The 17,921-nt window shown below is 35.3% G+C and overlaps 1 protein-coding gene across 13 annotated transcripts in view; it reads left to right on the top strand.

The window, feature by feature from the left end:
• The window catches only part of LOC138700143 (U3 small nucleolar ribonucleoprotein protein IMP3), a 180,663-nt gene that overhangs the window by 19,952 nt on the left and 142,790 nt on the right, over nt 1-17,921 (top strand). For all 13 annotated transcript variants that reach the window (XM_069826522.1, XM_069826519.1, XM_069826516.1 and 10 more), the window contains exon 2: nt 12,023-12,130. In XM_069826522.1, coding sequence (XP_069682623.1) covers nt 12,023-12,130 — 108 coding nt within the window. The remainder of the gene's footprint in view (nt 1-12,022; nt 12,131-17,921) is intronic.

The raw sequence follows: 17,921 nt of genomic DNA, 5'->3' as shown, positions 1-17,921 counted from the left end.
ACAACCTCTAGAGCTTGAGTTGAAGAGAGTTCTAAAACAAATTCACTGAAACATTTTTAGTTAATGATGAGGAAATAAAATCTGAAATTATTTGAGCTGCGAATAAAGTGATGTCTCATTCATTCTTCAGTAAGAAGCTCTGGAAACACAACAGACATTCCAAATTATGTCTCCTGATAGCATGATTGCCAAAAAATGGAGTTACACAAGGATAAGATGTCATATAGGCCTATAATTACTTATGAACTCGGCCCTCATTTTCAGAATCTTCTAGCTGACAAAGTCAGGGAAGCTGGATTCTTTTGTGTGTAGTATGATGAGCGTTTAAACAAAGTTGTCAAAAAGGGACAAATGAATTTGGTGGTTCATTTCTGAGATTAACAAAGTCGTCTGTATCTACAAGATATTTAACATCTGTGTTTTTTAATTCTGCCACATCTGCTGATTTACAGTCAAGTTTCTTGGAGGGTCTGAATAATTTGGATTTGTCGCCTAAGAACATAATTGGTTAATTCCACGTGTGACACGACATTGGACACACTTCAAGGAAGTGAAAATGTAACTACAGAAATTATTTTTAATTAAAATTTCATTTCAAAGTCTTAACCCTTTAACACCGGAATAAAAAAAAATTACCGAATATGTTTCCACCACAAGAATTAAGTTTCTAACTGTCTGTCAACGATATTCATAAAATATTTCGTTTGTATGTTATGCTGTTTGGTCACTAGGGGCTGTGTTCCTATGATCACGCTAGATGTTAATGTTAGCAAATTTGTTATATTTGTCTCGGAGTCGACATTCAGCAAAAATATTATTAGCAACATTTATAAATATAATATTTGCAACTCATAATGATTTCAGACCACAAAATACTTTATAAAAGCATTCCTTTCGAAACAATTTTATATGATTACGAGTTTCTCGGATCAGTTCTTAAAAAATAAAATTAACACGTATTTGTCACATTTTGTAGTGTAGGACACAGTATAGGACAGGGAACTAGCACTTTCTTCTTTTGTGCTTATGAGTAACGAGACACTTTCGGAATAGGCAGCACTCCGTGACAAGTGGACACTATGGTCACCACGGAATTGTTCATGCACCGCACAATACCAATTCCTTCGTTTGAAATGTTCACCAGTTCATAAGAGCCACTTGTCTTTTTTTCATCTCTTCGGATGACGTAAGTGGGCAGTCTTTCGGTATTCTGTTTTCATGGATTGTCACTGTGGCACCTGTGTTCTTGGATGAACAAGTAGTTTCACTCCTGTGAAGAGGTCAAAATAAATCTGGAATGGTAGCGGCTTCAGTTCTTCTGGTAGCTCGTCCAGCACATTTCCCAAAGTTTTCTTCGTATTGGATATTACCATTAGGGTTCCTCCATTGGTAAACATCAAAATTTATCAGATATCTGGTTGACGTATTGAGGCACCAGATTTTGTAGCCAAACCGGATGGATTTTGCGCAGATAAATTGTTTGCAACTGTGGCATCCATAATATTCCACCATGGACTCATCAAAATCAAGACACTGTTCTGGTTGGAACAGTTCCACGAATCGAGTGAAGTGGTTCATTATTGGACGAAGTTTGGACAATTTATCATTTTTCTCGAGTTTATTGTTGTCAACGCGATGAACGAAACTACAATTTCCAAAAAGCGATCTCGTTTCATGGCGTTCACAACTAGTTCATTGCACACATCACCTCCTGCTTCCCAATATGATCTCTTGCTGGAAACAGTGTTGTATCTGGAAAGAAGTAGTATGGATAGGAATATCTTCATCTCCTTGGAAGCTATCTTGGGGTCCATGCAATTCTTGAGTAATGTATAATTGCTTGATCCTTCTATTAGCAAATTTATAAGTTCATCATTTACAATCATCTCAAAATAAGCTACAGGTGAATTTCCACTCAAAAATGTATAGTCCGCTTCAGGGAACACATTGCTTCTATCGATAATATCCTCCTTCTCCATGTAATGTTGCTTTTAGATTGTCTTTAGTTTTTTTGTTTAGAGGTGTTGGCACTGAGGAAGAAGGTAAATTGTAATCAACTTCCTCAACATGTTCGTTATTAGACAGAACTATTTCGGTTCTGCTAGATAGTTGACACCCAGTTAGATTGTCGACAAGACCACTGCTGTCCTTGTCACCCGAATCTTCATCAGAATCGATGTGCACAGCAGGAGGTTCAATAAATATGGCTTTCCACACTATTTGAAGTGTTGTCTGATTCAATAATATCGATGGTTTCTTTCAGTGTTAATCCCCTACTAAAAAAAACAACAGAATATCGAAAGTAATTTCAACATATAAGAGAATAGTGTTTTTATATTTGAAATGAAGCATTATTAGTGATATCCATACAATTGTTATTATAAATTACAGAGATAAATTATGCATTCATTATGAACATGCCTAAAATTAATTTTATGGATCAATTATCATGACACACAGATTCATGTAAAATAAATGGATCGATGAAAACTACTATATTATATGTAATGTACTGCTCCCCATAGAATGAACTATGTAGTGACCTCATCAATGCCTACTTGTAGCATGTTCATATATGATCACGACACATTTATAATTAGTACACTTGCGTCATAATGAAATACTAAACATCCTTAGCAATACAACAGAAGCTAAGATTATTCTAGAGTACGACCAACATAGATATCCTAATAAATATCTTCAAACAATGCGATAAAAGCAATACTGACACAAAGACTGCCACCATATTCCAGCCAATGAAGGCGAGCAGATAACTAACACTGCAGACAGCTCCTAATTGTTTCTCGGCAATGAACTTAATGCAATGACAGTGTTTCCACATATCTTCTGAACCAATAGGCACTTCCAAAATTCAAATCCATAATGTAGTATTATTTTTTCAACAGTTTAAATAAACACATGCGTGCAGTGATCATATGATCACGCATGGCTGTAATGGGTTAAACTTTCATCAAAGAGTGTACTTTTTGCCCATATGGATAGAAATGGTTAATATAACACAGTCATGTCAATTGATGCCCATAGGCGTGCTTTAGAGCTCAGGAGAGCCTGAGCACTTCATAGCAGAAAGGAAAGAGACAGACAGAGGTAGAATATGCCGCTTGGTCGAGCTATATACAGGGATGGCCAGCACTGATACAATGGATAAAGGAAAAAGAATTTATTAAAACTTTATCTATGTTAATTTTTAGATTTGTCTGAGAAGTATAATTGCATTTTAAGAATGTAAGTTTTAATTGTAATGCTCATTTTTCACAAGTTTGCTCTTTTATTCAAAAGGAATATTTTCTCAAATTTTTAAAATAGAAAAAGTGAAATTTTTAGATATGTTTATTTAGTAGCCTTACAGGTACTGAAACAAAGTTTCGAAAATCTACTATATCGTAAATATGTATTACTGAAGATAGTGTATTGAAAATTTTGAAAATATTCGTATGTAAAATGTTTGTAAGGAAATGAATTAACAAAGTAACTTCTGTTACATCATAAACAAAACATATGTGACCATGTGTTGTAAGAACATCAGCTCTATAGCTTCAACAGATTTCGAGAAAATAATTTAATATTCTGATGATAGGAAGTTACGCACCAATATTGCCTTAAAAGCATAATGCGATAAGAGTTTTGTTATGTAATATTAGTTACAGTTAAAACATGTGTATACTGTACCAAGTAACTTTGCTTTGTACTATAATATTGTCTTGATTAGTTTATTGATTATTTTTATAAGGCTAAAGATACCATCAATATCAATTCCAACTTATCATGTCATACTCAGTCTCTTTCTTTATGAATGATGTGTTTCATTCACTTAGTACAGTATAGGTAATTGTACTTACTTAATTACTTACTGGCTTTTAAGGAACCCGGAGGTTTCATTACCGTCCTCACATAAGCTCGCCATTGGTCCCTATCCTGAGCAAGATTAATCCAGTCTCTACCATCATATCCCACCTCCCTCAAATCCATTTTAATATTATCTTCCCATCTACGTCTCGGCCTCCCCAAAGGTCTTTTCCCCTCTGGCCTCCCAACTAACACTCTATATACATTTCTGGATTCGCCCATACGTGCAACATGCCCTGCCCATCTCAAACGTCTGGATTTAATGTTTCTAATTATGTCAAGTGAAGGATGCAATGCGTGCAGCTCTGCGTTGTGTAACTTTCTCCATTCTCCTGTAACTTCATTCCTCTTAGCCCCAAATATTTTCCTAAGAACTTTATTCTCAAAAACCCTCAATCTCTGTTCCTCTCTCAAAGTGAGAGTCCAAGTTTCACAGCCATACAGAACAACCGGTAATATAACTGTTTTATAAATTCTATCTTTCAGATTTTTTGACAGCAGACTAGATGACAAAAGCTTCTCAACCAAATAATAACAGGCATTTCCCATATTTATTCTGCATTTAATTTCCTCCCGAGTGTCATTTATATTTGTTACTGTTGCTCCAAGATATTTGAATTTTTCCACCTCTTCGAAGGATAAATCTCCAACTTTTATAGTTCCATTTCGTACAATATTCTGATCACGCGAAATAATCATATAGGTCTACTTAGTCTTTTCGCGATTTACTTCCAACCCTATCTCTTTACTTGCTTCAAGTAGAATTTCCGCATTTTCCCTAATCGTTTGTGGATTTTCTCCTAACATATTCACGTCATCCGCACAGACAAGAAGCTGATGTATCCCATTCAATTCCACACCCTCTGTGTTATCCTGAACTTTCCTAATGGCATATTCTAGAGCGAAGTTAAAAAGTAAAGGTGATAGTGCATCTCCCTGCTTTAGCCCGCAGTGAATTGGAAAAGCATCAGATAGAAACTGGCCTATACGGACTCTGCTGTAAGTTTCACTAAGACACATTTTAATTAATCGAACTAGTTTCTTGGGAATACCAAATTTAATAAGAATATTATATAAAACTTCTCTCTTAACCGAGTCATACGCCTTTTTGAAATCTATGAATAACTGATGTACTGTACCCTTATACTCCCATTTTTCTCCAATATCTGTCGAATACAAAAAATCTGATCAATAATCGATGTATTACGCCTGAAACCACACTGATGATCCCCAATAACTTCATCTACATATGGAGTTAATCTTCTCAAAAGGATATTCGACAAAATTTTGTACGACGTCAACAAAAATGATATTCCTCGAAAGTTACTACAGTTAGTTTTATCCCCCTTCTTAAAAATAGGTACGAATATGGACTCCTTCCATTGTTCTGGTACAATTTCCTTTTCCCAAATTGCAAGTACAAGTTTATAAATTTCGCTAGATAATACGCTTCCACCCTCTTGTATTAATTCTGCTGGAATTTGATCAATAACTGGAGACTTGTACTTTTTCAGATTTTCTATCGCAATTTCGACTTCAGAAAGTGTGGGTTTGGGTATAAATGGCTCAGCAGTTTGTATTTCAATTTCGTCCTGATCATTTCTACTTGGCTTATGTATATTTAATAGTTGCCCAAAATAGTTTTTCCGTCTGTTAAGGATTGAATGACAGTCTGCAAGCAAGACACCATTCTCATCCTTGATTACGTTTACCCTTGCCTGATATCCATTTTTAAATTCCTTTATACCCTTATATAAATCTCGAATGTTTTTATTCTTACTATTTGTTTCTACCTCATTCAGTTTTTCCTTCAAGTAATCTCTCTTTTTATTCCTAAGTGTATGACTTGCTTCCCGTCTTTCATTGAAATAATTATCTCTATTCTCCTCAATTGGATCCTGTAAGAATTTCAATTTTGCCTGTTTCCTTCTATCTACTGCGATGAAACAATCTTCATCAAACCATGGTTTCTTTTTCTTAGTTTCATGATAACCTATGCTCTGCTCAGCTGCAATTTTGATATCTCGGATATTGTCCCACACGCTATTACCATCTAACTCTTTCTCAGCTTCGTCGGAAGTTGCTAAAGCAGCAAATCTATTTCAAATTTCAATCGATAATGTTGCTTAGTTTCCTCGTCCTTTAATTTCAGAATATTGAATCTACTAATATTAGCTTGTTGTTCTACCCACTTGGCTACTGATAGTATTTCTCTTAATTCTCCAATTACCAAATAATGGTCAGAATTACAGTCTGCCCCCCTAAAGGTTCGAATGTCTACTATACTAGTATGTCTTCGTTTATCTATCAAGATGTGATCTATTGTTTGTGTGTTATTCCGTCTAGAGAAGTCCAAGTATATTTATGTATATCCTTATGGGGGAATGTTGTACTCTTGACAATTAAATTTTTTGATGTGGCAAAGTTGACTAACCTAACTCCATTGTCATTACTACTTACGTGTAGGCTCTCTTTTCCAATTGTTGGTTTAAAAATATCCTCCTGTCCTACTTTAGCGTTGAAATCCCCCAATAAAACTTTCATGTGATATCTAGGTAACTGATCAAAAGTGTGTTCCAATTCCTCATAGAAGCTATCCTTTATATGGTCGTCTTTCTCTTCTGTAGGGGCGTGAGCATTTATAACTATGATATCGCACCATCTACCCTTAAGTACTAAATACGATAACCTGTCACTGATAAATTCGACCTTTTTACTGCAGATTTTATTCTTTTATGTACAAAGAATCCTTTCCTAATTGGTGATTAATGTTTCCTTCCCCATAATACAACAAGTAATCGCCTATTTGTGATATGCCATTCCCATCTAACTTAACCTCGTGTACTCCCACGAAGTCTATTCTATATCTAGCGAGTTCTTTTGCTACTAATGTTACCCCTCCTGTTCTATAAAGACTAGTTACGTTCCATGTACCAAATCTTATAACCTTATTCCTTTGCTGTGGTCGTGCCGGAGAATCAGTCCCATTCCGAGGCTTATTGTTAGGTTTCGTAACAAGCTGTTTTTTTACGGTGATGGTTTGTTAGCCCTTCGCCCAACCCCCAGCTGGAGGACCACCCCTTATCGGCTGTCCACGACTGCTTATTCAATATATTCGCAGCTACCCTCCATATCTGGAGGCCGGTTCCTCTATCCGCAACCTGAGGACGCGCCATGCCGTGGTGATAGGGACCCACAATACATGGGGTAATTGTACTATTATGAAATTTATGTGAATATTCCTTCTTAACTCTTTATTATGTTGTTAACGTTTAAAACACAGCTGCAATATTAAGAAATTGGTGTTAGCACTTTTGTTTCACAGATAATATAGATAATATCAAACAGAAAGAAGCCATATAAAAATAACGACATAAAATTTCACGTTCTGTTTGAAGTTTGTGCACCACTGTTTTCTTAATTCAACAGGCGCTTATTCATATACATAATCGTTCCTCTTTCCATACCTAGCACTTGATGCCCGTGCACGACGTCTAGGTCACAAAAATGCACTTGTTTTGTCATCACTGATATAACATATGAAGGACATTATAAGAAAAAAACTGATGGTGACTTACACTACATGAAAAAGACAGGCAGTTCTGTGACAACATAAACTATTCTGAAAATCTGCTCTACTACTATAGTTACATGGATGATGATGTGATATGTTTTAAAGTACAAGACATAGACTGTGTACATATATTATTTTTTTACATTTAACAGTTTGTCATACACAGCAAATATTTTATTCCGTGAATTACACGACTTCAAATTGTGACTTACCCTACAGCATCAACACAAATGTAATTTAAACATGGAAGCCATTTTATACCAAGCATTAAGTGGCATATTGTCTAGAGTCTGATGTTCATTTGGTAAATCATATGAGTGCTTATCAAAATACTAAACTTTTCTAAGGCCTATAAACATGTCAAAACACATGATTTTTCTTTCTTTAATATTCTGTTTCCTTTAAAAAAAAAAAAAAAAAAAAAAAATTCAGTAGTTTGTTCCTGCAGCTTGCACTTCAACTGATGTAATTCAACCTTAACATCACTATTCTCTTTTCCCTCATTGTTGACATTCAACTTAAATTTACGAAATGTGGCATCATATTTCAAGAACTTGAATGGGAGGCCTTGCCTTTCTTCCGTAATTATCTGGCCCACAAAATTTTTCACACTCTTTTTACTCTCATATTGTACAACAATCCAGTGTCCACACTTTGTGACTTGCTTACCATCATTGCTTTCATTATTGCTTAAATGTTGAATCTTTCCATCCCTGAAATCAAATACAATAATATTGGTGCTTCCAGCATATGGCTGACATTTAATCTTATATGGAGCTATTGATTCAAAATGGTGCATGTTCCTCATTTGTGGAATGTTACTTTTTTTTTTTTTTTTTTTTTTCCGGAAGGATTCCAAATTTTGTCCAAGCGATCTTTCTCTTGTGCAGCTTTTTCTTCATCAGTGTGCAATAAAACTAGGCTATATTTAGCACATTTTGAGATGTATGGATTTTGCTTTTGTGGCTTCACAGACCTGCCTTTTTACTGTACCGCCAAGGCCATCAATAGGACCCTTTCCATGAGAGGTTGCTGAAAAATTCCAATATGTTGTTGTGTCACTCAGGATAATTAGATATAGCGAAAATTTTTATTGAAAGTGCTGAGAACGTCCATCTGACTGATATTCCAACATATTCAATCGGAGTCCACACCCGTGGAGTAACTGCTAGTGCGTCTGGCCGCGAAACCAGGTGGCCCGGGTTTGATTCCCGGTCAGGACAAATTACCTGGTTGAGATTTTTTCCGGAGTTTTCCACAACCCAATATGAGCAAATGCTGGATAACTATCGGTGTTGGACCCTGGACTCATTTCACTGGCATTATCACCTTTATCTCATTTGGACGCTAAATAACCTAAGCTGTTGATAAAGCGTCATAAAATAACCTACTATTCAATCGGAACTTAGGGTGTTCAGTCTGGAAGTGATTCAATATGACATCTTTAAGAACTGCAACAGCGTATTTATCATGCTGTATAATCTGACGCAATCATGTGAGGCATTGACTGAGCTGAACTAGCTTCATGTAGTAAACAAAGTGCATTGTGATGAATTCCAGTGGACAGACTGAATTTCGTTTTGATACTCAAATTAATAATTTTCACTTCTCTCTCTGTGCCTTCTTTCTTTCAGCAGCCAATTTAGCCTTCTTTTCCCCCCCTTTTTCATTTTTTTTTCAAACTTGAACACTTCCTGATGAATGTATTACAAAGTGTGAACCATGACTTTACCAAGTTCTTACAGAAGCTGCTATGCATGTTTCATGGCAGTACAATAGAACATCGATTATCTAAAACAATTGGGGACAATTGATTTTTCGTATAATCGATCACTTACGAAAACAAATTGTGCCAGTGATATAGGAGCAGTATGAAACAAAGGAACACTGATATTGAACACAAAACTGTACATAGAGTATATATTTTGTATCACACGTCTTATAAAATAACACAGAAAACTGACTAGCCTATTTTGACAAGTTCAAAAGTAGTCCTACAGTTTAGGAAAAGAAATCCAAACTTTTTTTTTGCCTCAGAGCTGAAACTCGTTTTTTTTTGCTGCTAAATCTCGCAAACAGCACTAGCGAAACTTCTGCATAATGTGCGTGCAAATTCAAATTTTCCTACCGGAACGCTTTCAGTTAACGATGTTTCTGTTGATTGGTATTTGGATAATCGATGCTGTACTGTACAGCAGTTGAAGAAGGTTTTTCTGTTAACAAAGAACTTTTAATTGAAAACTTAGAAGAAGATTCTGTTGTTGCAAAAAAAGTGTTTACAGTGCAACACAATCATTAGGTGGTTTACTGCATGTGGACATCACAAAATCAACAAAATTATACTAGCTGTGACAAATGCTTCATCAAATAGAGTACAAGCCTTAAAAAAAGAAGAAATATGATGAAGAAGAAGCGGCCAATCATAAAAGGAAAGCAGTTAAAGAAATGAAAGAACTCAAAGGTAACAAAAGAAAGCTTGTAGAAAAGGCAAACGAAGAAGCTGAAGTTTTAGATGTTAAGATTTCAAGTTTAGCTAAGAGACTTAAACACGCAGTGAAATTTAACATTCTTCATAAATTTTGTACTTTGGTAGTTTTTATATTGCCTTAATAAAACTTGTAGTTTTTACAGCATTATCATGTTAAAAGAATTTATGTCGTAATAGATGTAATGATAAATATTGCATATCCAAAAATAGCCATACCCCATTCTAGATGATAGTTTAAACATAATATAAAAATAGATGAATGGCATAGTTGGAGTTATACATACTGGTAATTGCATTACTGATGCTGACAAGCAATTTTAGTGACATAAGAATTACATTCAGCTTTCATCTCAACTGACTTTCAGTACAAATTGAGTCAAAAAGGCTAACATTATCCTGTACCGCATGAAGAAACTTATCAGATATTAAGACTTCGACAGCTGGTTGTAACTTTTTAAGCCTTTTGTCATTTGCAGTAAGCATTTTTGTGTGTTGGTCATTTTATACCTGCATTGCGCAGACTCAAGTTCACAAACGTAAAATAATAGGCTACATTTGTCTACATAGATTACATAGTCTGCATAGTCTACATCTTGTTTACATGTAGATGTAGACTATCGAAGTTTATGTATAGATGCACATGAAACCACAATGTCGCTATGTTTCAGATACGACATGTGAACTCAGGCAGAAAGAAGGTTGTCAGCATGTGGTTATAACATTTGGTGTTGACAGTTATTGAGGCAACCATTATCGTCCTCGAAAAAGTAGAAGCCAATAATTCCTTGTGCTGTAATAGTACACCAATCAATGGCCTTAGGACAATGAAGTGGCTGCTTGTGGATTTGGTGTGAATTTGCAGAGCCCAGTATCGAAAGTTATATTTATTTACAGAGCTGTTGAGACAGAAATTTGCTTTGTCACTCTTGATGAGGCATCTCTTGAAGTCGCGGCAATATCAGTGGATGTGCAAAACTTTGTTCACAGCTGTCAATTCCTGTGCTATCTGCAGTTTGTAAGAGTGGAAATGCAGTCAGTATGTAGAATAATTCTTTGTATACTTCTGTCAGCCAAATTCAAAACTTTGGAATGCTGCCATACTGATAGACACAGTCTTCTCTGCAGGGCCAATCTCATATGCTCGATATTTTCAGGTGATCACACTGGTTTGCAATAAACATGAGGGTTTATCTTGAATGGCTTCAGTCTCCATTTCTTGGCTTACATATAGGCACGCTTTGGCCCATTGCGTGTCCTATATATATGTAATGATTGTCGAATTCCGAGAGGTGTGGCGTTCGAGAATCTGATGCTGATAGGTGAACCATCCTGTCTCAGCACCTGATAGAGCCAGATCCTGTTCACATATGAGTAGCCTGATAAGCCCCATGGACCCGGAGCCCTATGTCCTTCCTGTAATAAGAATCGGAAACCTATATTATCCTGAAGACTTCACTCCAGCCTATTTTTTACTATTGCAAATGACTGATGAAATGAGGGGAGGTGGAGAGTTTAGATAGAATGATAGTAAACGGAAGCACCTCGAGAAAAAAACTTCTGCAATGTCTGTTTCGTCCAATTAAAATTCCATCACTACCTGTTCTGGGATCGAACCCAGGCCTCCTGAATCGGAGACCAGCACACTAGCAATTTAGCCATAGATACTGTAGATTCAGTCTCACACCACTGACTGATCATTATTTTTTATGAAGGTGCAACTCCATTTTTGCTGATTATCGTTATCAAATGCCTGTTGAAGGTCACATTGATTAGACACAATTGATTTATTTGACAGATATTGTTCCATATAGAAAACGTGCTTCTGCTTAGACCAATGTTCCATTGCTAACTGAATTCATGGCTACCCTAGATCTAATGGCCATACATAAGAGCTCCCTCCCTCTAGCAATGCACACAGTGTTAACCACATGCTGTACAATATACAGAACAACAAGGTGTATGTTTTTCTGATATTGTACTCATCCTACACTATCATTATAAATGCCGTCCTGTTCAAGCAATAACGGCATAAGTCATTGTCCAGTTTTGTCGAATTTTCTTATAAGTTTTACAACTGCTATATTTTGTTTCAGATATAATAAGCTTTCACGTCATGTAAGAGAATTGGCAAGAAAGATAAAAGAATTGGACGCAAAGGATCCTTTTCGAACAGAATCAAGTGCACAGTTGTTGGAAAAATTGTAAGTATGATAAAATTAATTTTAAATTCAGAGTATATTATTGGCCTCGATCTTTCTTATGATATCTCTTCATTTTTGTCTGTTTTGCTCTTTCACCACTGTTCATTCTTTATGGTTACCAGTGTAATACAGTTTTAAACTGAAATTGTTCTTGTTCCCTAGTACAGACCACACAGAATAATGTATATACCTAGTGGTTTCATACTTCGTTTCTTTATTTTGGTCTACTTGTAGATCTGACTCAAACTTCCTTTATCTGAATTCAGCCATTGCATATTTTCTTGGTAATTTCAGAATGTGCGATTGGAGATGAATATTTTCCTTAATTTTATGAGAGAGAGAGAGAGAGAGAGAGAGAGAGAGAGAGAGGGAGGGAGGGAGCGAGGGAGGGAGAGATCATTTTCAGTTGATTCTACTTCCCCCCAGATAGCATGACATTGCATAACACACAATAGAAACCTTATTATATCATTAATCTTCATTCCATACAAGATTACTCTGCATTTCAATATGCATACTGCAAAATCCTTCACAGCCCCAACCGTTGATTGGTTCTATGTTAATGCCGGGAAGTGAGGCATGACACGTGTGGAGCAGTGACAGATGATGCAACATAATAGATGATTATTTTAAACTAACAACCTAACATAAAGCATTGAATGCATGCAGGATTTCCACAAGAATGTACTTACATTATGAAGCACATCAGATAACGTGGACTGTTTCTGATGTTTTAGGCCTGATTTATCAGTAACTGACTCGGTCATTATCACCTATACACAACCATTATACAACCTCCATATTATGTTATCATGCCTCATAGTCAACAGTCCATTATCAACTGCTCCTACAAATCTCGTTCTTTCTTTACAGTCATAATTAGTTTTCCAACTGTTTCCAATATTGTGTTTCCTTCTTGTGTTTATAAGAGCAGCAAGTTTACCATTAAAACTTCGAAAATATATAATAGGTGTGCTTTCAGACAGGGAACTAATTATTGTCGTGTTCTAGTGTGGCCTTCGTGATAAGGCCTGAGCATAACAATTATGACGTCATCTCACTGGCATGTGTATAGACAGTCTCATACATGCATATTAAAAGTAGCATTTTAATACAGTTGAAGATGAAAAATACAATTACACAGAAAATGAAGTATGTACCTGTGTTAGTAGTAGCAAGGTGACAATAATCTTAAGATTACACTTGAATACGATATACATATTGTTGGCCTGGGTAACACAGTCGGTATAGCGCTGGCTTTCTATGCTCGAGGTTGTGGGTTCGATCCTGGCTGAAGTCGATGACATTTAAATGTGCAGTTGCGAGCGTCATTAAATAAATCATAATTTAAAATTTCATAATATTATTTGGTAACAGTCTTTAATTTCCGTTTTTGTTCTTTTATCTGTGAAATGTATGTGTCGTTTCTGCTTTTGCAGTAGTTATTTAAAAATATATTTGTGATGACAGGCACTTATTTATTAATAACAAACATGCATGCAACTCCACTTTCACACAAATTACATGTGGAAGACATTACGTCTTCAGCTTTCAACAGTGATAACTGTTGGAGTAATGAACTCTGTTTGTTGCATTCAAAAAAATATTGTTTCAAATTGATCACTTATTAATTAGTGTTTCAAATATCTGCAGTACCTGGGGAAAGTGACATAAGTCAGTTTCCACAAATATTTTTTGATAATTTATTGACAACTTACACTGATTTATGTCGGTTTGATTTTTTCTGTATGAATTATTGTAATGGGAGAAATACTTATGTCTCATTTTCCAAGCGAGCAGGTGTTCCGTAAATTGTCAATAAATTATCAAAAACAGTTTGTGGAAACTGACTTATGCCACTTTTCCCAGGTACTGCAGATATTATGAAGACAATTTCAACAATGTGAACAATGAAATCTTTTGGCTATTTAAGTCCACCTCGATCAGTATCGATCAAGTACTGAAAACTTTCTTGCTGACATTTGATCTCCATTTATCTGTCGTACATTATGAAATCAATACAAGATTTGCACGACATTGTTTATTTTACTATATTCACAACATATCCTGCTAAATAAATTAACACCATTTTTATATTCTCACTGATACTAACATCTTCTGATGTTTCCTGTATATATGTGTACAAATCGGCTACATTAATGTGGTCAGTCTGTCTTGTGTTGCACATTCACTACAGGATGTTAAGAAATATTATAGTGAAAATTCGCCAGATGAAGAATGCATCTTGATGAGGTTAACTACTTTCAGTTTTTCTTTTATTATAATATTTGTCTCACTGATACATGATAATTTCTGCCATTCGTTTTGTCGATACTGACTGAATCTACCTTCTAAATGACTGTTTGAAATTTTCCCAGAAGGACGTAATTTGATTTTAGTTGCTTCAAAATGTAGTCACAGACTTAAGAGAGTTTCTGTAGTGTGTGTCAGTGTGGTAAAGGTTTCAGATGTAAGCTGTCCTGTGAGATTTGTGCAAGTCCGCCATTTATGCAGCCAAGAAGCTGATTTTCTTAGAACTTATACATTACTGTCATCCATAGAATAAATTGGATTGCAATGCGATTGGTGAAGATTTCTTCCTTTTTGTGGGTGTTTGACATTTACTATTTTCCACCATTTATTAATTAAAGAAATAAATTCTTCTGTCCCTTTTGTACGTTAATTTTTCAATTTATTATCTAAAGTTTGCAAAGCTGCAATATTTTTGTCGTCAAATACTCTGATGGCAAAATTCACATTTTACCTTTCAATGGACAAGGGAAATAATACCTTTCTACTCAAACTTGATGCTAATTTAGCATGGCTATCTTTTTCCATTACATATTTTTTTTCAAATAGTCAACATGGGCCTATAAAATATCATCACATTCTAATGAAAGATACAGAAATGTTTGTGAATTATCTTTTTGATTAATCCAATTATTTCTTATTGATTTTAATAAGTGCATAGTATCAGATAAAAATATCTCCTGATCTATGGATTAACAACACTGAACTTTAATTCATTATTGCCTAATTTTTTTTAACATTTTCCTATTAATTCGATTGTTATCAGACATAATGGAAATTATTACATAACCACATTTCGTTAATAGTTTTATAACTTTCTTTGTTAATTCTAATAGATTATCTGCATCTAATTTTGTGGAAAGAAAAATAGCTACAACATTTTCGTTGGTGAAAAATAGTGAACTTAACATGAAGGCTTGAATTGTTGTGGTTGTAAGGAACTTTTTTTTGTGCAACTCCTTCGATTGTGCCTCCTTTACAACTAATTTGAGGGGAAACGTGTATTTCATCTAGAAGAAGATTAACGTATGTTTCATGTTCTTTGAGAGATTTTAGTTTCTCTTTCAGGTAACACACATGTGAATTTTGTATTCCAGAGCGCTCTGCTCCAAGATCCAAACTTAGTTTTCTTAGATAACTTGGATGAAGAAGGGTAAGGCCATTAATTTCTCGAATTTTGTAATATGGTTTCGGATCTGTAAAGAACACTGAACAAACCCATATAAGGGTGTGAAGAGTATCGTGGAAGACTTTTTGGTGCAAGATCAACTTGCTCTTGTAGGAAGAGTACTAATTGTTTGACAGAGAGGAAGTAGCCTCACTTGCCTTTACACATTCTGCAATGAGTGCCACTGACAACTATTCTGTTATGAGTGACTTTAAATGACTTGAAAGGCATTCCAATTTTGTCCACTGATCACACAGCAGATTGGGTCCTAGCAACCACTTAAAAGTAGCAGGAGAAACCATAGCATTATTATGCCAAACTGGATACTTAATCATTGAGAATTTTAAAGGAAACAGAAACCATAGGACAATCTTCATGTTCAATTTTACAGAAACAAATAGAATTTGAGCTTTCAGAGAGTGAATCCTGCTGTATTTTTATTTATAATTTTTTTTGAACAGTGTAAAATACTCTATTTTATCGTTGTTCATCCATTCTTTAAAACTAGACTCATCTCTGTCTACTGTCATCTGGAGTCCTGAGTAATTGTATTAGTCGAACAGATTCTTTAATTTCTTTGCTCATCAATTTTAGAATTTTATGTATCTGTAGTTGAGGTTGTGTTACATCATTTTTTAAGAAAGAAAGATACAAACTCGGGAATATTTTCATAACTTACATTTAGCAATTGCTCTTTCTAAGAAGTATTCATTCTTACCTTTATCCGAGATATTTCTTATATGCTTTTCGTTTATCTTCAATAATTTGTTTTTTACGGTCTCCCAATTCTTAGTCCTCTTTTCTTGAACCACTTTTTCTTAGTACCTAAGCTTTTGAATGCAACTTGCTTTATTATGTCTATGTTGTTCTTCCATTCCTCTTCAACTTCTGTGCTAGTTTATATTGTTTTGTTTACTTCATTCAACCTTTTCTACTACAACTATTTAGTACTAGGGTCGTTAAGTAGGTGAACTTTATATGCTAAGTGTGTAATAAGATCAGGAATTTTTTGTTTTCTCATACCATTGCGCGGTGTCAGCACAGTGTAATTCTAATTACTAAGAAGCTAAAGGGGCTTGTTTTCAGGTTAGATGGTCTTAGTTTTCATTCATTCATTCTTTCATAGTTTTCTGCTCAAAGACAGGTCCTTCACTGCAAATCCAGCATTCTCCAATCTTCCTATTTTTCGCCTTCGTATTGGTCTCTGCAGCGATTCATTTATCTTAATGTTGTCTGTCATCTGATATTTTCTTCTACCCAGAACTTTCTCCCATTCACTATTCCTTCCAGTGCATCCTTCAGTATGTGGTTTCTTCTTAACCAGTGACTCAGCCAATTCCTTTTTCTCTTCCTGATTAGTTTCAGCATCACTTTCTTCACCCTTTCTTTCTAGTATAGCTTCATTTCATATATTATATGTCCATTTCATATGCTCCATTCTTCTCCATATTCACATTTCAAATGATTTTAGTCATTTCTCTTCACTAAGTCATAATGTCCATATTTCTACTCCGTACAATGTCAAATACTCTGATTGAGGTTCTGGCTGATATGTACATCTATTATCAGGCAGTACATCTCATTTGACGATATGTGTTGGAGGAAGAATAATTGTTTGTATACATTTGAAGTCTGATTAGTGTAACATGTAGCTAATTGGCGATGTATGGAATGGAGGGGGAAAGAAACTGGCCACTCTACCCCATTATATCCTGGCCTAGTTGCCTTATGAGTGATGCATTGTTGGTGTCACTTTTGATATGTGGACCTGTATTTGGACAGTTGACTAAACAACAACAATGCCACAAAGAATTTCACTAATCTCTTCCTTAGTTTTTTTTTAGTAGGTTATTTTACGACGCTTTATCAACAGCTTAGGTTATTTAGCGTCTGAATAAGATGGTGATAATGCCAGTGAAATGAGTCTGGGGTCTAGCACCGAAAGTTATCTAGCATTTGCTCATATTGGGTTGAGGGAAAACCCCGGAAAAAACCTCAACCAGGTAACTTGCCCCGACCGGGAATTGAACCCGGGCCACCTGGTTTCGTGGCCAGGCACGCTGACCATTACTCCACAGGTGTGGATTCTTCCTTAGTTCTAATTAATGTAACTCATATCTTTGCTCGGAATTTTTTTATATTTTTGGTAGTTTTCTGTTTTAGTTCTGTGCAAGATTTCTTGTTTTTTTTTTTCTTAGTTGATTATTTAATGATGCTCTATCAACTACTAGGTTATTTAGCGTTGATGACTTGGTGATAGCGAGATGGTATTTGGCGAGATGAGGCTGAGGATTCGCCATAGATTACCTGGCA

Source organism: Periplaneta americana, chromosome 5, assembly GCF_040183065.1.
Source record: "Periplaneta americana isolate PAMFEO1 chromosome 5, P.americana_PAMFEO1_priV1, whole genome shotgun sequence".
NCBI classification, from domain to species: Eukaryota; Metazoa; Arthropoda; class Insecta; order Blattodea; family Blattidae; genus Periplaneta; species Periplaneta americana.
The sequence above is the reverse complement of the archived record's forward strand: the minus strand, read 5'-3'. Positions and strand labels throughout refer to the sequence as shown.